Source organism: Chelonoidis abingdonii, chromosome 2 (assembly GCF_003597395.2).
Source record: "Chelonoidis abingdonii isolate Lonesome George chromosome 2, CheloAbing_2.0, whole genome shotgun sequence".
NCBI lineage: Eukaryota > Metazoa > Chordata > Testudines > Testudinidae > Chelonoidis > Chelonoidis abingdonii.
Genome location: NC_133770.1, coordinates 61,987,890 through 62,010,896, shown reverse-complemented (window position 1 = coordinate 62,010,896; position 23,007 = coordinate 61,987,890). Strand labels below are relative to the sequence as shown.

Below are 23,007 nucleotides of genomic sequence, written 5' to 3'. Positions count from 1 at the left end.
TGGGTGCTGTTCCTCAGCTATCGCCATAGTTCCCACTTCCGTGTTGAGAGCACAGTGCCTGATGGGCATAAACATTGCCCCGGGTGGTGGCTGGGTACAGCCTCACCCTCCCTTTGTGAAGGCAGCAGACAACTGGGCGCCTTTTTCGCGGAGTGCATTGAGCACACGCCATAGCCAGCAATCATGGACCCTGAGATCACAAACGGTTATTCTGACCGTTGTCAACACTCGCGTACTCTCGTGCGACTATACTGAACAATGAACTGCAAAGGCAGGAGGAGGGAGGAGGCAGCTATTGCTGAGCGCGGAGGACAGCCGATGCGAGATGGAGGCAGAATCTCTAACCGCTGCCCCAGCGTTTTGGAGCTACTGCTATTAACGGGGCATCTACTACCCACTGAACGCCGAATTGGGCACGGGAACAAGACAGACTGGTGGGACCGCATTGTTTTGACGGGTGGGCGATTCGCAGTGGCTGCGAAACTTTCGCATGCGTAAGAGCCACTTTCTTAGAACTTTGTGACATGCTTTCCCCGGCCCTGAAACGCCGTAATACAACATAGAGCAGCCCTCACAGTGGAGAAGCGATTGGCAATAGCCCTCTGGAAGCTTGCAACGCAGACAGCTACGGTCAGTCGGAATCAATTTGGATGTGGCAAATCTACTGTGGGGGCTGCACAGTGATGCAAGTAGCCAAAGCAATCGTTAAGCTGCTGCTACGAAAGGTTGTGACTCTGGGAAACGTGCAGGTGATAGTGGATGGCTTTGCTGCAATGGTTTTCTGAACTGTGGTGGGGCCATAGATGGAAACCCATATTCCTATCTTGGCCCCAGAACACCAGGGGCTAAGCCCATGCCAGTACGTGAACCGCAAGGGCTACTTTTCAATGGTGCTGCAAACCAAGCACTTGGTGGGACCCAACCCACCCCCAACATAGGGACGTTTCTTTTTATTGCAGCCGCCCACTCACATCCCGTGATGTGAGGAATGGGGATTTGGCGCAGGGATCAGCAGGGTCGGAGTGGGCCTCACGAGGAGTGTATAGTACTTAAGGCGTACGTTCTAGACTGGCGAGTCGCAACCTACTGCCAACTATTATGCATCTTGGTTCCTCTCCTGCCTTTTTTCCCTCTTCATCTTGTGATTTTCTCTTTTTACACTAGGCATACACAGCTAGATTCCTAGAGTCCGCGGTCTTCAGGAGCACTAGTCGGTAATGTTCTGTTTTTTTAAACAAGGCTGCAGCAAGGGACATTAGCTTCCCAGACCAGAAAAAAATAACCGTTGGATATGTTCCAAATGCCTATAGTTATCCTAGGGGGGACCCCAGCCACCCCTTGATGCCATGGCTTATACGAAAAGCATACAACTGGCAGCCTGGACACGTGGCAGGAGCCTGTTTCTTACTACAGGCTGGCAAAGTTTGCCCGGGGCTTTTCCTGTTTACCTGCCCGCTGCATCCGAGTTCAGATTGCTGTCCAGAGCGGTCAGTGCTGCACTCTGGGATGCCGCCCGGAGGCCAATAACGTCGATTTCCGTCCACACGAACCCTAATCCGAGTTATCACTATCGAATTTAGTGCTACTCCTCTCGTTTGGGAGGAGTTCCGAAATCGATTTAAGGAGGCGGTTAACTCAATATTAATGACGACGTCGTGTGAACGGATACAGCGTTAAATCGGTATATCGGCCATTAAACCGATTTAAAGTCGCAGTGTAGACCTGGCCTTTGTCTTCAACATGTTGTTTCCTTGCATAAGTTAGCCCTCACTTAACTCTCCTTCATCTTCCTTGGGGCTTGCTTCATTTCAAAGGTGCTGAGATGGACTGTCTATTCCCAGAGACCTTCTGCCTTTCACTGAAGTGTTTTCTTGATCTCCTTTCCCCCCAGTCATATTCCTGCTCTCTCCACAGTAAAGGGCCTTAACAAAAGCCACTTACTTTCTGAGTAAGTTCTCAGTGGTTCTCAACCAGGGCCCCGCTGAGGCTGTGAGCAGGTTTCAGGGATTCTGCCAAAATAAACCAGAGAGCAGGGCTGGTAATAAATTCAGTGGGACCCAGGACAGAAAGCTGAAGCCTGAGCACCACTGCCTAGGCCTGAAGCCAAAGCCTGAGCAACTTAGCTTCACGGGGCAATTGTCCTGCTTGCTACCCCCTAATGCTGGGCCTGGTTTTTAATCTACTGCATATGCAGAGAAACAGTTGCTGTGGCACAGGTGGGCCATGGAGTTTTTATAGCATGTTTTGGAGGCCTCAGAAAAAAAAAGGTTGAGAACCACTGGTCTAAGGGAGGAGGGATGGTTTAGTGGATGGGGAACTGGACTGGGAGTCGAGGACCTGGTTCTATTCCTAACTCTGTGACTCTCCTGTCCTGTTCTGTGACCTTGGGCAAGGATCTGTGCCTTAGTCTTACTCTCTGCAATGGGCCTAATGATACTTATTCTCCACAATCAGGGGCGGCTCCAGGCACCAGCACGCCAAGTGTGTGCTTGGGGTGGCAAGCCGCGGGGAGCGCTCTGCTGGTCGCTGCGAGGGCAGCAGGCAGGCTGCCTTCGGCGGCATGCCTGCGGAGGGTCCGCTGGTCCCGCAGCTTCGGCGGACCTCCTGCAGGTTGCCGCCGAATTCACAGGACCAGGGACCTCCCGCAGGCAAGCCGCTGAAGGCAGCCTGCCTGCAGTGCTTGGGGTGGCAAAATGCCTAGAGTCGCCCCTGTCCTCCAATAAAGCTTGTGAGCTATATGTAGATGAAAAGTGCTAAGTAAGAGTGAAGTATTCTTCATTTCTCAGGTGTCTTTAACATCATGTTTTTAACACCCACATCTCCTTAAGACCCTCCTCCTTTCTTCACTTTCCATAACTTAGGTTCTCCTACTTCATGGATGTGTATTCATTCAGTGGATCTTCTATCTCATACTTGCCCTTATTAGTTGATGATTTCCAGGATTCTATTCTCAGCCAAGTTTTTCTTCTGAACAGCCTCATGCACTCCTCCAGCACTTCTAGAGATACACAAATCTGCCGCTCCATTCTGATCACTTTCTCTCTGACTAGGCTCCCATCTGTTCCCCTTTTTCTGGCATCTCTCCTGTCTTGATATCTTGGTACTTCCACAAACTGTACATGGCAAAATCTGAACTCATCACATCTCCTGTAATGCCTCTTTTTCACTACCATTGGAATCTCTGCTCTTTTCTCAATCATTCAAGCTCACAATTTACAGTAATTTTTTTGCTCCTCTCGTTCTTCCTCTCCTCACATGTGGTTGACAGCAATCTCATTCCTTCTCCCGCAGTCCTGGTCTACACCACCTGCCTTTTGGAATCCCTGACCGTTCCCCTCTTCCCTCTGTTTTATCTGCAGCATGTTGGCTAGAATGATCATCCTTTCCTACCAGGCTGATCTTGTAACCCCGACTCTTTAAATCATTTGAGTGGCTCAGTTTCTATCAGTGTCAAATTGAAACTCCTTGTCTCCACTTTCAAGGTTCTGTGCCTGTGTAGTCATTAGTGATTATTTTCTGTTTGGTTTTTGAATTTTAGAGGGAGGTAAGGCAAAAATGGAACAAACAGTGCTGGGGCTGTTCAGTGGAAAGTTAGTGGGGGAGGAGGCACTAGCAGTGGAAAGCTAACTAAAAGAAGTGGGTTTGAAAAAGGATTTTGCAGGACAGAAAGGATGCATTCAAGCACATACAGGGCAGGGAGAGCACAGCTATAAAGACATGAGGAAGAAGAGGAGGGAAAGGGAGCAGTGAGGCAAGAAGAATGGGAAGAGCATGGGATGCAACTTGGGAAATAGGTAAAAACGAGGTCTGAGTTTTAGACAGCAGCAGAATCGTCCCTTAAATGTTCATCACATTTCAGCATCTGACTTGCTATAGTGCTTATTCCTCTCTTTCCTGCCCTGCCTTCGTCTGTTGACATAAGAACATAAGAACGGCCATAATGGGTCAGACCAAAGGTCCATTTAGCCCAGTATCCTGTCTACCGACAGTGGCCAATGCAGTGCTCAGAGGGAGTGAACTAACAGGTAATGATCAAGTGATCTGCTCTCCTGCCATCCATCTCCACCTCATGAGCAAACAGAGGCTAGGACACACAATTCCTTAACGCATCCGCAATGCCATTAATGGACGTTAACCTCCAATGAATTTATCCAGTTACTCTTTAAACGTTGTTAAAGTCTAGCCTTCTCACAACCTCCAGGCAAGGAAGTTCTCACAATTGACTGTGCATCTGTGGAAGAAATCCTTTTATTTGGCTTTTAACACCTGCTGCCATTAATTCATTTGAAATGACCCCTAGATCTTTATTAAGGAATAAGTAAATAACTTTTCCTTATCTACTTTCTCACATCACTCATATTTTAATACCTCTATCATATCCCTTTAGTTCGCTTTTTCCAAGCTGAAAATCCTAGCAATCTTTAATGCTCTCCTCATATGGGACGCTCTCCAACCCCTGAACCATTTTAGTTGCCCCTTCTCTAAACCAGTTTTCGTAGTAGCCAGGTATATTCTTCTTGAAGATGAAGTGCCGACACAACATCCTCGTATGTTAGTATTACAAGATGAGGGCATACCATGGATTTATATAAGGGCAATAATATATTCTCCGTCTTATTCTCTATCCCCTTTTAAATGATTCCTAACATCCTGTTTGCTTTTTTGACCGCCTCTGCACACTGCATGGACATCTTCAGAGAACTATCCACAATGATGCCATGATCTTTTTCCTGATTAGCTGTAGCTAAATTAATCCCCATCATATTGTATGTATAGTTGGAGTTATTTTTTCCAGTGTGCATTACTTTATATTTATCCACCTTAAATTTCATTTGCCATTTTATTGCCCAATTACTTAGTTTTGTGAGATCTTTTTGAAGTTCTTCACAATCTGCACAGACAACAACCCTTCTGCGTATGTCTAACAGACTGTAAGCTCTCTGAGGTAGGGACAATAGGTCGGATTCTATTTTTACCTCCACAGATGTAAATCCACTGATTTCTATGGTGTTCCTTCAGATTTTCCCCTGTGTAACTCAGACCAGAAGCAGAACTTTTTAATTTCTCTCCAGTGCCATGCAGACTTATGGTGCTATACAAATACTAAATAAAATGATAGAGAATAAACCAGTTAAAGAGAAGTAGATGCCCATTTTCATAAAGCCCACATGGCCATGCATGGTACTAAAATTAAAGATTAACTAGGTGACAAAAACACCTTTCCTTTGGTGTAAACTTTAAAAACAGCACACGCATTGTTTGTGGCAGTTGCCACACTGGCAGCCGTGGAAAATGAAATCCTTAGGTATACTATGTGTAGAAGCGCTGTCAGATATCCCCTTTTGGTCATCAATGTACCTCAATCCTTTTTTTAGAGCAGCTGTTCTCAAAGTGTGGTCCACGGGCCACTGATGGTCTATGGAGCACATGCTGGTTGTCCTCATTGAGAGTTGGCTCGGCACACACTGCTACCTTCCTTCCTTGTATCCAGATGCTCAATAGCTAATAATACACCAACATTGTATTTTGTGTGTGTGTACTTGCTACTGGGATGTTCTACAATTTCAGTTGTGGGGCAATGATTTTCATGATTGCAAATAAGACGGTCCACATTGCAGTCTCTAGGAAGATGAGGTCTACACTGCGAGTGAGGTTGAAAGTCCTTTTTCCAGAGGGGCTAATTCTTGCATTGAGAAAGTAGCTCAGTCTTCATGCTCACTCAGTTCCTGGGCAGAATTACTTTTTGGACCCTGAAAGCTGCAAAACCTAGATTGCTGCCTTAAGACTATTTAGGTCTGAAGTCTCCTTTTCAGATACAAGACACACTGGTAATTTATGGCCGATTCAATTATATTATTTTTCTTTTCCATTTGCACTACGAAGGAATCAGTACATCTTTGAGAGACATCTTCATATTGTCATTTTTATATTAAATGATTTCCCAAAGCGGAATTCAAAAACTACGTTATTTCATTTTAACTGATTATGTTGTTCTTCTCTCATCCAAGCAAACCTGACACAATCCAAGTAGTTTTGGGAGGTATAATAAACATTTCTCACCGGATTCACTGTCAACAACTGAACGTACACTGAACGTACAGGGAAAATGTAATAGTTATCATGTTCCCATCAAAAGTTTAAGAAGAATGCCCTTTGGGTTTTCAAATGTATGCTGCTGCTCTCATTTGTATGGCTAGGCCTATGCTTCAACACTGGCAGACTGTGACTTTGATAAGATACATTTCAAATCTTAGAAGGAAAATTACATTTAGTTTGCAGCCTGCACTATACAGAGAATATTATTTGACACAAAAAGTAACTAAATTGTACAACAGTCTTATTCCTTCTCTGGCTATAGTGACATCATGTAGAGACATTAGTCAAACTTTGATGCCAATCCTGGTAGTATTAAACTGCCACTATGCAGCAAATATTTCATTTGATGTTTCAAACAAATAGCTGTCCTTGTATAGCTGGGATGGGGGGCGGTGCAACAACACACACACATATTATGTTGGCTCAACACCAACATCTCTTATTTTCAAGAGATTTGTATATTCTTGATGTTAAACTACATACAAAATTCTCTGCTGTGCAGCGATGCTGGCTGCTGCAAACATAGTATAGCTACTTGCAACGTAAAAATAGCAGCATATATTTTAAAAAAAGAACATTGTAGGAAAAGCTATGCCAGTCCATCAGTTTGTTTAATCTTTTATTTATTGGGATAATTATGGAGCCATCCTAGATGACTGTGTACTAAAAAAGCCAGGATACAATATTTTAAAGGTACAAATGCAAAGATATCTAGCTGGAAACAGTGTCAATCCAAAAGAGACTTACAATCCACCAGAATGTAGGACTAAATCCAATTCTTCTTAACATCCTTATTCTTCTATAATCAACTCCTCATGAAAAGCCTAGGAAATGAGATGGGGCTTGCTGAAGGTTCCTTCTCTAAAAGTCAACAAACTTAGGGTGTGTCCAACACCGCACACGGGGAAAACATTTAAAACACTGGCCTCTAATTTTGTGCTCACAAAATGCCACATGCATCCGTGAAATTATTCATACAAAAATCAGAGGTCAGGATGAAAATGTACTATCATTAACTTCAGTAGGCACAGGATTTCACCCTAAGTATCTTCACAATATTATCACACATCTGACAAATTATTTTAAAAGTAATTGCTAAAACTCATTTCTTAATATACTTAACAGATAGCAGAGACTCCTGGTACAAAACACTGTATTACAACCCAGAGCCCTCACTCATAACTAGTTTCTAATTCATGACTGTAGCTGGCCCAATAACTGGACCTGGGGTGGGGAATGATTTGTGAATACTAACTGGACAATTAACAGGAAACATTAATTGAATCGATTATTTGCTGAATACTATTTATCCACCTGTAACATTGGCTAGATAATGAAAAAAGCATCTGTGTATTTAAATTCAAAACTAATATTAGTAATGAATAATCATTCAGGGCACTTCAATCCATGAAAGATCACCTATCACTATATGACCACTTAGGCCTGATTGACACACAAATAAATAATAATAATGATACTTCTTACAGCTCTTGTCATCAGGACAACACAAAGGTGGTTAGTATCATTATTCCCATCTTATGGATGGGGAAACTGAGGCACCAAGCCGTGAAGAGACTTCCCTGAGTCAGCTGACAAAACTGCACTAACTAAAGGTGTTATTTTAAAACTGGTTTAGTTCGAACAAGTGCAACGCTGTGCGTGGACGCTCCTCAGCTGATTAAAAACCTGGTTTATATCAATTTAGTTAACAGGCATTTTTAAAGCAATGTATATCCACACAGGGATTTGCATAGTATAGCTGAACCAGTGCAAGCTTGTGCATAGACAGGACCTTATTGTAGTTTCCTTAATATCTCCTTGTAATGGACCCTATCCAAAGGCTTTGGCAAAAAACATGTTTTGTTATAAAACAGATGCTCTGTGCACCACATTTGTTTTCCTCCCCTCAGTGAATTGTTGGGCACATGCACAATGAGTTATCACAGAATCACAGAGTCATAGAATATCAGGGTTGGAAGGGACCTCAGGAGGTCATCTAGCCCAACCCCCTGCTCAAAGCAGGACCAATTCCCAACTAAATCATCCCAGCCAGGGCTTTGTCAAGCCTGACCTTAAAAACCTCTAAGGAAGGTTCCACTTTCCTAAGGTAACTTTACGTGTTTCACACACTTCTGGTGAAAAGGTCTTTGCTAATATCAACCTAACCTCCTTCCACTGACTTTGAACCATTACTCCATTGTTCTGTCGTGCGCATGGAGAACAATTTGACCATCCTTTTTGGACCCCCTCAGGTTAGTTGTGAAAAGCAGAGCTATCAAATATCCCCCTAATTTCTTCTTCTGTCGACTAGCAATACCAGTTCCTCAGCTCTCCTATAGTGATGTGCTCAGCCCCCTAATCATTTTGTTGTCTCGCTGGACTCTTTCCAATTTTTTCCCATCCTTCTTGTAGTGTGGGGCCCAAAGGACACAGTACTCCAGATGAGGCCAAACCAATGTCGATAGAGGAGATGATCACATTCCTCGAATTCTGTGGCATGCCCCTACTATAACAGCCCAAAAGTGCATAGCCTTCTTCACACGGGCAACAGGGCCATGTTGACTCATATCCAGCTTCTCGTTCACTGTACCCCTAGGTCCTTTATCTGTAAACTGCTTCCTAGCCATTCGGTCCCTAGGTCTGTAACGTGAATGGGATTCTTCCATCTAAGTGCAGGCTATGCACTTGTCCTTTGGACATTGAACTCATCAGGTTTCTTTCGGCCCAGTCCATCTATTTATTTAGGTCCCCCTTATACCTATCCCTACCCTCCAGTGTATCTACACTCCTCCAAGTTTGTGTCATCTGCAACTTGCTGAGAGTAGCAGTCAATGCTCATCTCACACAGGGCCAGCTCCAGGGCCCAGCACGCCACGGCACGTCGTTGGAGGCGCATGTCGCGAGGGGGAGCGTCTTGCACGGTCGCCGGGTAGAGGAGGAGGAGGCGATGCGTGAGTTCCTTCCGGGCGGCTGCCTAACGGCAGGGATCCACTGGTGTGTTGATTGGTCTTCCTTGATTTCACTTCTCTGCATGCATCTCATATTTTGTTTACTTCTCTTTGGTGCATTTGTTCCAAGCTTTCACTTCTTGTAAGCTTCTCTGGTTTGTGTTTAAGATCAGCAGGATTCCATGTTAAGCCAAGTAGTCGCCCTGCAATATTTAACTATTCTTCCACACATAGATGTTTTTTTTCCTGCAACGCTCAATACGATTTTTAATACAGCAGGTCCTCCGGATTTTCCCACCCGATGTTATTTGTTCCGGGGATCTCTGGGCCCCATCAGCTCCCTGAGGAGTCAAAGTCTGCTTTTCTGGGAAAGTCCAGGGTCTTGTATTTGCTGCTCTGCCTTTATCTTCTTGTGTCAAGATCCTGACTCGACCATCTGATGTTCACTGCCTCCCCATTCCCATTACTTTTGCTCACTACGTAATCTTCAGTCTGTTTGTTGAGCAGCATGTCTTAGAAGGCTCTGCCCCTAGTTGGTTCCTCCAGCACTTGCACCCGGAAATTGTCCCCTACACTTTCCAAAAACTTCCTGGATTGTCTGTGCACTGCTGTATTGCTCTCCCAGCAGATATCTGGGTGATTAAAGTCTCCCATGAGAACCAGGGCCTGCGATCTAGTTGGTCTTCTCTCATCATGATTACAGTTTAGTATGTGAAACTGAAAGGCTCTTTCTTTAAAGCTTTATAGGACTGCATCTTATTAATGATCTTATATGGATTGGATTGGCTGGATTGAGTGGCTGGATTGGATCGCTTTGGTTTTTAGATCCCTAGAACTTTTAAAAATATTGCTTGGAATCTTCAGCTTTCCAGTTTGATGTGAAAAGTGCAATCTAACTCTCAAATCATTTTAACCCTCCAATCAACACTTTCAGCTAGTAGTGGAAATGGCGCTGAACTGGAAAACATTAAGCATTAGTAGTAGTAAGGATTTTTGCATGCAGACAGCAGCTGAGTTAGTAACCTCCACAAATTCATTACAGAGTTAATTAGCACAACCATTTTGAACTTTTGGCACAGTGTTTGATACACACAGGCGTGTCTGGAATAAATCTTCAGCTATGTTGGAGGAGAGCTCAGCACAGCTGAAAAGAAGGAAAAGGCAAACTGTTCTCCTACTCACCTTTCTAACAATCCTCTGGCTGCCCAGAGTCAAACTAGCCTCTGGCACAAGTCAGGGCAGCTTAAGGGCTGCTCTGTCATTGTTTGCAATGCTGCCCTTCTCTTCCCTCCCCAAAATGAGGATTACTGGGTACTAATGAGGATTACTGGGTACAGCATGCTGCAGCCCCATCTTTTTAATCTTTCCTGCACTCTGGCCATCCACCTAGTCCAGAGAGGCTGGCATAGAGCCAACATAGCTGACTGCACAATACCAGCAATTCTCTTACATCATGGGAATCCCCAGGTGCCCACTGCAGCAGCTTTCTGGATGCTTTTGCTACCTAAGCATCAGGAATGCAGCAAACATAAGATTCTACAGAGATAAACCTCTTGGGAGAGCTATGCATAAAACAAAGAAATTATTTTCATGATGCTGTTAATAAATTCTTTGTTTCAGCATGTTAGAACATATGGTCCAAGGAAAAAACAAAAACCTGATTAAGATTTTATGTGTTACCTGAAATTTTTACCTGATAACATTGTGCTAGGTTGGATTAAACCTCATTGAAACTGGGTGGGTGGGGGGAAGGAGTTTACAACCATCCTTCATATGGGATAAATGTAAGAAACAATTAAGTTCCTTTATGGACTCAGGAGACCTAGATTCAATTCCTATCCTTGCCACTGGCCTGCAGGATAACCTTGGGCAAGTCATGGCCCCTTTCTGTGCCTCAGTATCCCCTTTTGTAAAATGGCGATAATTTGAAAAGCACTTTGAGATCTACTGATGCTCTATAAGAGCGAAGTTCTTCTATTATTATTATGGAACTAGATCTCTGAAGCATTAGGAGCCTTCATCCAAAACACAAGACACGCAAGGCTTGTCAGAAATAGACCTATGTGGGTGGAGGGGATTCTCTGGGGATTTTTTGATAGAGGTGTGTGTCTCTGTGAGAGAAATAGCAGAAAGCTACTGCCACAGAAGCACTGATGATATTGAGAAAAGGTTGAGTGAGAACTATTGTGCTAAGTGCTGGCAGGAGCTGTGAGCAAAGAAACTGTCCGCTGTGGTTTGATTCCTTCTGTGTTCAGGGAATCAGGACTGTGTACAGCCTTTGTAAATAAATATGATTGCCTCAATCTTCAGTTTCTCCTCCTCAGGAGAACAAGCCTCAGGACCGTCAAAATTGGCTAGCTGGTTAGGTCAAAAAGGAGTAACAATATTCTACAACAGAAGCCTACTAAAGTGCAGGAATGATCAGAAAGTACCATTTCTGTACAGCCTCTCTCACAGAGTCCTATCTGCTTACTGCAGCGTTATATTCCCATTAACACAGCAGAGAAAGAGAGTTGAGAAAGAGAGTTCGATTCCATCCTGCCTTATGCACCAGCTACGCAATTGCTAACTAAGATCCAGTTGCAGAATCTTTATTAGTGATGTTGATCAGCAAGCCATAGAGAACACAGCCTGACATTCATAGCCCAGTTTCCTGTGGCACCTTATAGACTAACAGACGTTTTGGAGCATGAGCTTTCGTGCATGCATCTGACGAAGTGGGTATTCACCCACGAAAGCTCATGCTCATGCTCCAAAACGTCTGTTAGTCTATAAGGTGCCACAGGATTCTTTGCTGCTTTTACAGATCAGACTAACACGGCTACCCCTCTGATACTTGACAGCTCAGTTTAAGTTTGCAGAAGTAGCAGCAAGGAAAACAATCTTTTTATTTGTAAACCAAGCAAAGGGCTGGAATTTGATCTGGAAGTCCTTCAGAGATTGCCCCCCCCCATGTCTTATCAGCACTTTAAAAGATCTAGGGGCAGATCTTCAGTTGGTGAAAATTGTCACAGGCTCAATGACTTCAGTGGCGCTCTGATGATTTACAACAGCTGTGGCCCTGCCTTATAAATTTGGCTTGTCATAAATGAAACGTGAAGGGATACTTTAGAAGGGGCACTATTGACTTGAATTTTTTAAAAATTAATAGAAGTTGAGGATAGATTGTATGTCCTGATTTTTGGTTTTAAGTTTTTATAAAGGTTTTTCTACTGCCTTGCTGATATTTATAAGCATCTGATAGGCAAACCTCTACGTACAAGTGACTTCAGTGTTTCAAGGATCAAAGCCACAGAGAGCAAAATTCCAAATATGCTTAGGCCTACCCCTTCTTTCTTCTTTTCTGGACCCTCATCTGCCTACTGGCTCTTCAGTTTCAACCTTTCTGCTGCTCTCACCCTCTGGCAAACCTGGTATATAAGCTTCAATCTAAGTAGTGCATGAGGGAGATACCATAATTCTGATTCCCAAGACAAGAAGTGCAACTGACCATCAACAGAATAATGAAGTTCACCATCTGCAAACTGCTATTGAATGCACACATTAAAGTGAAACAAGAAAATCGCCCCCCCCCATCTTTTCACTGTTAATGATATTTGGCATTACTTGTAACTATACTAGGTACAAATTATTCAGACAGAATTATGGTTGTCAATTTGATAGATTCTTCATTTAAAGGGACACTATCTGTTTATTGCTACTTGTTTCACTAAAACGTCCATATCTATAGAAAAGCTGACAGCATAAATGGGACATTGCAGTTTTTATCTGAACATGCTTTACATGAGAAAGCACTTCAATGTGCTCAAGTTAATTTGTTTCCTTTTCTATAACTTTTTAATTACTATGCTCTTATAGTAGATCTAGAAAGTCATTGTACATTGTTTGTTTTCTCCTAATATTAAAAAAAAAATTCTTTGCAGATGATGTGGAAACCTGCATATGATTTTCTGTACACATGGGGCGCTCACTATGGAGACAGCTATAGAGACGTGTTACAAGACCTGCAGTCAGCTTTGGACAAAATGAAAAACCCTTTGACCAAACAGTGGCGAGAGTTAACTGGAGCTTTGATTCTAGTGAACTGCATGGAGATATTAAGGGCAAATGCTTTCCCCAAGAAGGAGGAAGACTAGAATCCCGAATTCTTTTATGGACTCTGTTGCAAAACTATGGTGTTGATTTTTATACTCGTCAATTATTTTTAAGACCCTGATTTTCCAAAAAAGAACAGATCCTTTCATTTTAGCTTATTTTTTCTGCACTTATATGTGTTACATACAGCACAGACCATGTGGAACTCAGTTTATCTGAAGGACCTTCAGGGCATGCAGAATAATATTCTGAGGACCATGCAGGGGTGAAATTAGAGTTGGAAGGTGAATTAGGTCCTTATAAAGATTTTAATTCCATGGACCAATTCCTAAATGAAAAATTCACAAGACTACAACTATAGCTTATAATAAAGCCAACTTTTTTATTTTGAGGTCTATTAAGCCCGACATGTTCTGGGCTGCTCTGATAATATTCACTCAGTATGCCCAAAATTTTCAAAAGTGACCATTTGGGCTCCAGTCCTGTAAGTTACAACACAGGGATCAGCCACCGAGCCCATGTAGAAGACCTATTGGAGTCAATGAAGCCATGCAAGCACAGAGGATGTTGTGAAGGCCAAGACTACAACAGGGTTCATAACGGAACTAGATAAATTCATGCAGGATAGGTCCATCAATGGCTAGTAGCCAGGATGGGCAGGGATGGTGTCCCTAGCCTCTATTTGCCAGAATCTGGGACTGGGAGACAGGGGATGGATCACTTGATGATTACCTGTTCTGTTCATTCCCTCGGGGGCACCTGGCATTGGCCGCAGTCAGAAAAGAAGATACTGGGCTAGATGGACCTTTGGTCTGAGCCAGTATGGCCATTCTTATGTTCACACTGCTGTGCCTTTTCATAATCAGTTACAGTATTGGGGGCCTCACTGCAAGTTCCTTGGGTTTTGGCTGTCCAGAAGAAGACACCTTCAGTTTGATTTTCAGGTGTGGTGAGCTCTTATAACTCCAATGGAAGTCAATGGCAATCAAGCTGGCTGGGAAACCAAAGATCAGTTCCATGAAATTTTTTGTTTTTGTAATTTTTTCACCCCAAATCAGGATGCCTGGACTCCATCAGGAGTTTCTTGAAATTGAACCTTCTCCACAAAACATTGCAATTTTTATGAATAGACAAATTTGCCAAAAATATTTTTTCTAACCAAGTCTAAACAGGAGCTCAGTGCTTCTGTAAAGGCCATAGGTGTCCTAAATTGGACACTCAAGGAGAGGGGCACCCAAACTGGTGGCCACATCTGGAAATAGCTCACTGTTTTTTGTACCACCAAGTCTGTATACATGTTGCACAGTGGAATTTTACTAATCTTTCTTTTACATGCTCCCCAAAGGGAGTGGAATCAGATAAAAAAGGCTGATCCATACCAAGCAGTTATCAGAATGGTGGCCATGTCATATGATCCTGTATATAAGCCACTGCCTCTTATATAGCTGCTTTGAGTGGAAAAGTAGGGGTTGGTGGGTAGAGGCAGTATGTATATGGCATTATTGTGCATAATTCTCATCTGTGCCATTACTGAGGGAAAATGGAGAGAGGGGCAACTAGTATTTTATCAAGAAGGGTACGTGCTGGTCCTATTGTTAACAAAAAGGGTTTAAATTAGGTTCATTTATGATTTATTTATGCAGCAATTCATACTTGACTGATTTCCACTGATTACATGCTCTGAAATAATCCAGAAATAGACACTCTCAAATGAAGTCTTACCATTGGCCAGAACCAAGCTGCAAGTAAACGTGGCACTGCCTTATGGATAACACTGAGTTGTGGAACACCCCCAGTCCAACCAAAATAATTCCTGGTAAAAAAATGGCATAGCATTTAAAACAAACAAGAAAACAAACATTTGTTAGCTAGACGGTAGCGGTAAAAAATGGAAGCAACCTGCAAATAACTCAAAGAGCAGCTCTGGTGAAGGAGCACCCAAAGGCTCATTTGGATAAACTGGCAAACTCACTGTTTGCCAGCAGTGCTCTGGTTGAAAAGCAAGCCTAAGAGCTGGCAGTTGGAGAGACAAAGCCAACGTCTGCTCTGAGAGCTGTGCATGAACATCTCAGGGCACAGCTGGTTCTTTAATTGCTTCATTTGAGATAACGTCCTTTCAGGAAGTGGAAGAACATGATGAATCTAGAACAAAATAGCACATTTACATTTTTTCTCCCTAGGCCTTTCTTTAACAAGCTCCATTGCACAGCCTCTAGGTGTGAAGAGCTTTGGATGGGAGGACAGGGCAAAAGCCCAGAAGACTTTTGCTAAATACAGAAGGCCTGATTCCCTCACTTACAGTGATTTTGCACTCATGTAATGCAGTTGGCTTCAGCAGAGTTACTCCTGCTTTGCACTAGCGTGAGCAAAGATTTGGGTCCACTGAGTATTAATGCAAAAAGCATCTTATGTGGTGATCAAATAGAATTTGAATACATGGACCATGTAGTGTAGCCTTCTATGTCCCTGAGAGATGTTTACACCCACACTGTGCTGGCTCTGTGCAGTTGCACAAGGAACTGGGGATAGAAGGTACCACAGAGCTTCCCATTGCCTTGCACATCTATGCAGGGGCCAGCTATTGTTCCTTCTTAGTGCCACAGGTGGCAATGAACCCCCTAAGCAGAGGGGAAGAAGGGACAGGGCCATGGCCCATGTCCTCTTTCCCTCTTGCACTGATGAGGTGTGTGAAAATGCACACGGTACCTCCGTAAAGTGTAGTAGAGGGGCTGCAACACTGTGGACTTCCAGGAAGGATTCTGGTTACATCTCCCAGAATGCCTCCTGGGGTTCCTACTTCAGCATGGCTCGCCTGTACTGCCAATCCTACTACAGGGCAGATTTCATTATGGTGCAGTGGTTGACTGAGCCACGCTCAATGTCTTTGCTACTGATTGGGGTGAATAAGTACTTCATTACTCCTTACGCTCCCTAAAAACAGACTGACTTGACTCAACTACACCATTCCTTGAACTTCACAATGCCTTCTTACACCTAGAAATGAATATGCCACCTGGCCATAACCCCTTCTTTGATGTCAAACTCTGTTCAGCTTCTCTGCTATTCCCCTGGCAGCAACCATCATGGAAATCCTCTTACATTTACTTCTGCTGCACTGCACATATCTCCAGTTTCAATGCCATTTTTTGCATTTCTTCTTATCACTAATGCCAATGCTATTGCTTTTTCCTCAGCAGTAATAATAATGAAAAAGGAAAATATAAGTGTTGCTTCCCAGCTAGAAGAGAGAAAAATGCAGTCAGGAGCTACCAGTTACCACAGGGCCACTTCAGGGTTCCAGCTTCTTGGTGCTGTCAAATTTAAAGGATCAACCCTGAAAAGAGGCATGTTGGGAAAAAAGATACTGTGATAGGGCACTACACAGAGCCTGCACTACAGAGAAATCACAGTGACCAGGAAATCACTAAGGAGCATGGCTTGTTTTGATGTTATTCCTACTGTTGCTATACCATCTCCTTTGATTTTAGCCCTGCACCAACAATGAAGTGTGACACTCTCAAACTAGAGTTGAATTTGGCCCAAATTATTTAGCAAAATATTGACTTATTGAGTCAGTCATCTCCTCAGTTTGTGATATTATGTGATTGGTCCCTGAAGTTTGTTTATATCCTGTCCAATTAGGCTGTGCTCTGGGGCCTGCAGCTGTGGCCTTTATTTGCTAATTCCACTTTCATTTTTGCTTTGTACTTCTCCTCCTATGAATGAAATGTGCACTTGTGCAATACTTCTGTTTACTTTAGCAGCCTACGCTGAATGTAAAATAATACGTAATAAACTCCACATTTTATTGCTCAAATATTTTAAACCACAAAATGCCAGTTCTAGGTTACTGCTGAGAGTGGAAACAGCTGCTTTCAGCAGCAGCATGCAGTTAGGAGCATATAGCTTTGGTCTTGATTTCTCTTAAGGGGAGTTGAGGGGAGAGGAGAGGAGAACTCCAGCCAGCACACATACCTTCTTAGGGGTCTCTGTGGGGAGGGATGAAAACAACCTCTCCCTGCTCCTGGGCGAGGAGAAGAAATCCCCTACCTAGTTACCATCCTTCAAAGACCCCAGCTTTCCCCATTTTTTTGTTGTAATTACTGTCTTTGAGGGATGGGAAGTCTAGAGATGTTAGCCAGCTCCTTTCACCTCTATAGTCTTCGGTGGAAAAGAGGCTTTAACCTAGCCTCCCTCATCACTGCGCAAAAGAGATCAATATTCTACCCCCTTTTTCAAGGAGAGGCTCTTATTGAGATGAGGGCCTGCCCCTGCCCTATCTGGTGGTGAGAATTGGGTCAGTCCTACTGCCGTGGCCCTTCATAGGGCAGACACGTCCCACAGTGCAATGGACAAAGGGAGACTCTTCTCAGATGACTCACACAGGAGCAGGTTTCGTCCTGAACCTGGGAGTCAATTCCCTAAGTCCAGTGCTGAGGTATTTCTGCCCCCAAGGTATTTAACAGGTCTATGCAACAGGACAGGAAGAAGTTTTTCACAATCCAACAGCTATAAGATAAGGGGTCAGAAGAAAAGTTATTCACCCTGAGAAGGTGTTCTCCTTGAGTTGGGTGGAGAGTGGGGAGGCCTCCTTGATGATTTCTCTGAAAGCAGAAAATTGGGGAGGAGAAATTAGATTTCCCCCAGAAGAGAACATAAGTGAGGCGACTAGGCTACAAACCACTCCACAGAAGACATCACAGATAATAGAATAGTAGCAAGGTGTGTGATGAGGGTGGGTATTAAGGGCCCAGCCATCTTCATCCCTTCTCTCTGGGGATAAGAGAAAAGGATAGGGACCTCCACCCTCCTTTCTGATGAGGACAGGCAAATGAGTGGGACTTGGCATGAGTGGTTTTTCCAGAAGGTTTGGGTTTCTCATAATGCAAATTTCTGTTGTAAAACCTAAACAGTTTGAATAGTAAAGCCAGAGGATTATAGAAATTCAAACTCCACAAACTTGTCTCCACCCAAAGAAGGTTTACTTGATTATTAAGTATTTCTGAGCTTCCTCTTAGTAAGTTATCATGTCAGTTGAGATCTTCCATACTGTAAACATTTAATTGTTTAGAGTCATAGTGTAAACATTCTATTCTAAACGGAATCCCACTGAGCCCAGTTCTCTGCTGCCTTGCACCTTGTGTCATTGTTGACATTTATGCTAAATGAGAATAAAACACTACAGTAAAATATTACACCCACTTGGCTTTCAGCACAAGGGGCAAGTGAACTGAGAATCAGGCTCCTAGAATTTAAAAAATAGAACATGTGCCAGGGAGACAAGGTAGGTGAGTAAATATTTACTGGACTAGCTTCCGTTGGAGAAAGCTCAAGGTTTTGAGCTTTACACAGAGCTCTTCTTCCGATCTGGGAAATGTACCTCGCCCACTTTTATCCTGTAGTGTCATGGGACCAACACAGCTACAACACTCCGAACAACGTGTGCCAGATGTTTTCCTCCTTCCACGCTAGTTTAACTCCCATTAACTTCAATGCAGCTACTCATGATTTTCACTAGTGTGGGAGGAGACTCGAACTATCTGAGTCTTTGAAGAAGTTTCACAATAATTTTAGATCCATAAAGCCAGTGCTAATCAGATGTGAGTAATGATAACCATTTTTTCCCTAGTAGTTCACTTGCTGTGAGTACAGATCTGAAAATAGGCACCAATTATAGGAATAAAGGCCTTCTGGTATTATTCTTAGTACAGAAAAATTGTGATTTTGTATTTGTTAACCATTTCTTTGTTATCTGAGCTTTTTTTAAAAAAAATATATATTACAGTATGTATTTTTAAACCTAATAAACAAGGGGAAATGACTGCATACACTGGAATCTTTGCATTGGATCTACAGGATGTTAAAAAAAAGGTGACAGGGTGAGAGATTGCAGACTCTTTTAGTAATAGGGTAATGACAGTATTACTTCATCCTTTAAAAAAGGAAATATGCTAAACCTTCATCTCTGTTGGTGAAATTTACTAATGTTTTTGCTACTAGGTTAACCACTACAATTTGTACCTCTGACCATAAGCAAAAATACTGCTTCCTGAAACTATAGAATAAATGTAGCATTGTAGAAAGGACTCTGTGTATACCATGGAATTTACTGTGGAATCCACCTTTACCACACAATTGTGCCCTAGCCTCTCAGATTTTGTTAACAAATATATGTTGCTGGTCCACATGGTTTTGAAGATAACTGCAAATGTGAACCAAGTGTAAACCAAAGATGTGTTGTCTTTCTGACTCTGCAAGGTGTACGAAATAATAGTTCTGTGTGCTGTGAACTGCCCCATGCATCACTGGCTCAACCCTGAAACGTAATGATGACAATTTAGAATGTCATTACTTGATCAATTTGTTGTTGTTCATTATAGTAGACATATACAGCAAGTTTGTCTAATTAAAAACCTCCATTTTTAAATTTTAAACAAACTAAGTGGTATGGCATAAGCCCATTTCTACACAGGGTGGTGATATGGTGGGCTTAGGAGAAAAGGCAAAGATGAAATATGACATATATTCAGTTGCATCACATCATTCTGAACATTATTTATGGAGTCCCCATAATTTGCTGTTCTCCCTTGGGGAGATCTAAGCCGGTGAGACAAATCTGAAAGGAAATCTCACATTGGAAAGCCTAGTTCTTGAACAGTTCTGATAATGAGCTGTGATGCTTTGGTCTCATTGTGGTTGTTGGGTTTAGTGTGTGGATGCTTGGTGTGTTGGTGGCCTCGATATACAGGAGTTCAGAGTAGACGATCTGGTGGTCCCCTTCTGGCCTTAAACTCCATGACTTGAAGACTCTATAAGCAGCAGTGCAAGCAGGGCGGTCTGGTCCAATCTGCCGTACCAGCAAGATATTTATAGCTGGTACGACGTACTGGAAAGACAGAGGAGGAGCAGAACATGGGGCCGCACTGGAAGCTTCTCTGGCGCAGCTGTACCACCCCCAGCCCTTCCATGCAGGGTCTCCTCCCTCAGTACAGCAGGCCTGCAAGAGGACAGGACTTGGGGCAGTACAGTTACATCAGAGGAACTGCCTGTGGGGGCCACCTAGTGGCCTCATATTCTGTGCCTATCCCCGCTGCAGTTCCCGGGAGCAGAACATCAGCAGCTCCTCCAGTGGCTGTACCACCCCCAGTCATGCCCCCAGAGCCCTGTCCTCCGGCGGGGCAGCTGCTGTACAGTTGAAGCCAGAGGAAATACAATTCTGTGGAAGGGCAGGGGGTGAGGCTGGGGGTTCTGCTCCTTTCCCCACTGCATTTCCTGGGACAGCCCTGAACTGCAGGGCTCTCCCAGGAACCGCAGTGGAGAAAGGAGCAGAACATGGGGCCACCAGGTGACTCCACTTCAGCAGCTCCTCTGGCACAGCTGTACCAGCCCCTGCCCCTCCCCCAGTCCTGTCCTCTGGTGCAGCTGCTGTACAGACAGAGGAGACTCTGTGTGAAAGGGCTGGGAGCGGTACAGCTGCGCTGGGGGTGGATCATGGGGAGGGGGAAAGCATGGTGGCCCTGGGCTAGGGGCAGGACAGGGAGGAGTCACATGGAGGGTCATGTGAGGAGGTCAGATGCCCCCCGTTAGCTGCTGCCTCTCCCCTGTACTGGTAAGAAATGGATTCCACTTGCACGGCTGTCTATAAGTGGGAAGTGTTATTAGAGTATAAAACCATCTTATATAGTACCATGCTCTATTAATCCTATAAAAGCCTCTCATGCTGTTACTATAGAAGTTATAGAACGCCCTTCTAACTGATGGTTTAATAATACCGCCTATAAAATTAATTGTGTGTAACTGGAAAGATCTCCCTCAGATCACATTTGCAGCATGGCTAAATAGGATTATCAAAATGAAGAAACCTGCAGTTCCAAAAGGGAGATGTTACAAAGCAGAAGACATCTAAAGGCTTGTCTGCACTTACTGGGGGATCGATGCACGGCGATCAATGCATCAGCGATCAATTTAGCGGGTCTAGTGAAGTCCTGCTAAACTGACCGCAGACCGCTCTCCCCTCAACTCTTGCACCCCACCTGAACAAGGAGCATAAGGGGAGTCGACGGAAGAGAGTCTCCAGTCGACATTGCGTAGTGTGGACCCCACGGTAAGTAGATTTAAGGACGTTGACTTCAGCTATGTTATTCACATAGCTGTAGTTGCGTAACTTAGATCAGTCTCCCCCCATAGTGCAGACAAGGCCTAAGATTTGTAATTTATTCAAGATGTCTTAGGCCTTGTCTTGCCTTGAATAATGTAGGCGTAGCTGAAGTCGACGTTCTTAGATCTACTCACCGTGGGATCCACACTACACTGGACATGCTCTCCTATCAACTCCCTTTGCACTTCTCGTTCAGGTGGAGTAGAGGAGTCAACAGGAGAGCGATCTGTGGACCTGCTAAATCAACCGCTGATGCATCAATCGCCGCACGTCAATCCCCTGGTAAGTGTAGACAAGCCTTGAGTCATGGTACCCTGGGATAATCCGACAGAAACCGAAAACCACTATTTACGTATATCTGTGCACATCTGTAAGTAATTTAGGTGGCAACAATCCTGCCACTTACTGTTTGTAAACAGATCTCTGCACCCTCAAACTCTGATCCTGCAATATGCTGCACGTACCCAGACCCCTGTGTCTGCGTGGACCTCCAGCAACTTCAAAGGGACACAGAGTTGGGGGTCTACCTAAATGAAGTGCATTCTAGGATTAGAGCCTAAGAACACCCAGACCTGGGAGAAGGCTTAAGCAGAATTTTCTGTTCTCCTAAAGTTAATTTATCTGTTAAAAAAGGCAAGCTGCAGCAGCAGAAGGTGAGTATGGACTCTTCACAGCACGTGGACTTTGTTTTAGAGCAGGTCAGAACAGGTACCTGCTCACACTAGAATTTTCAGATAACATTTTGTCCATTTTTAACTGGACTTGCTGAGACGTCTCTTTTTAGAGTCTATAAATATACTCTTGTCTTCCATTTTTGACAGTTTATTTACCTAGTAGGGCTTTTCTCCCGCTGAGAGAGGTTTCACAATTAGGATTATATTTTGCGGTTAGGTTACATGTGGTGAGCACAGTCGGTTCAGAAATTCACACCTTCAGAGTGTAGGAATCCTATTGACAGAGACCAATGGGGATTAATAAATGCCTATTAAACATTCAGATAGTATTATGTTTCTTTCTTCAGTAAAAAATAACTGAATACAAGATGGAGTATATGAAGTCTTGTAGCATCATTACTTCTGTTACAGAAAAGCAAGCGGTTTCAAACCCTCCTAACGGATTGTTTTGTTTCTCTATCTGGCAGAGAGAAAAGGGGGATTACTTTGGATTATTATTAATATTTTTTGTGTTATGTTAACAACAGAGACCTTAACTGAGTTTGGGGGGGCCCTTATGCACGCTACTATATAGACACATGGTAAGAGAGCGTCAGCTCTTCAGGATGGGGCTACTGAGATAGACAAGACAGACAAAACATGAAAGGGGAAATTGAGGCACAGAAAAGTGAAGAAACTTGCCATATGGCACACTCATAGTTAGTGGCAAAGCCAGGAATAAAGCCCAAGTCTTCTAAATCCCACTGCCATGCCTTATCCACTGGGCCATGTTGCCACTGTAGCTATCTTGTCATTCATCAATATAGTAGTTTACATGACTAGCTATGCGGAAGATGCTTTTAGTGACTCCCTGCTGGCAGATGGTATAGTCAGAAATCTTTTAAAAAGATCTTGTTTTAGCTTGGGAAGAACATACATGGTTTGGTCTCTTGAAATAAGTTAAATTAGTTTTCCTTTAAAAAAAATGTTGGGGAGTGTCTTAAATAGAAAATGGAATGAATATTGAAGAAGGATCCTTCCCCAAGACTCAATTAGC

The 23,007-nt window shown here is 43.5% G+C and overlaps 1 protein-coding gene across 2 annotated transcripts in view; it reads left to right on the top strand.

Annotated features, from left to right (window-relative positions):
* MACC1 (MET transcriptional regulator MACC1) overlaps positions 1-14,954 on the top strand; it is a 66,767-nt gene extending 51,813 nt beyond the window's left edge. For both annotated transcript variants that reach the window (XM_032766304.2, XM_032766294.2), the window contains exon 5: positions 12,968-14,954. In XM_032766304.2, coding sequence (XP_032622195.1) covers positions 12,968-13,180 — 213 coding nt within the window. In that variant the 3' untranslated portion in view covers positions 13,181-14,954. The remainder of the gene's footprint in view (positions 1-12,967) is intronic.
* The last annotated feature ends 8,053 nt before the right edge of the window (positions 14,955-23,007 follow it).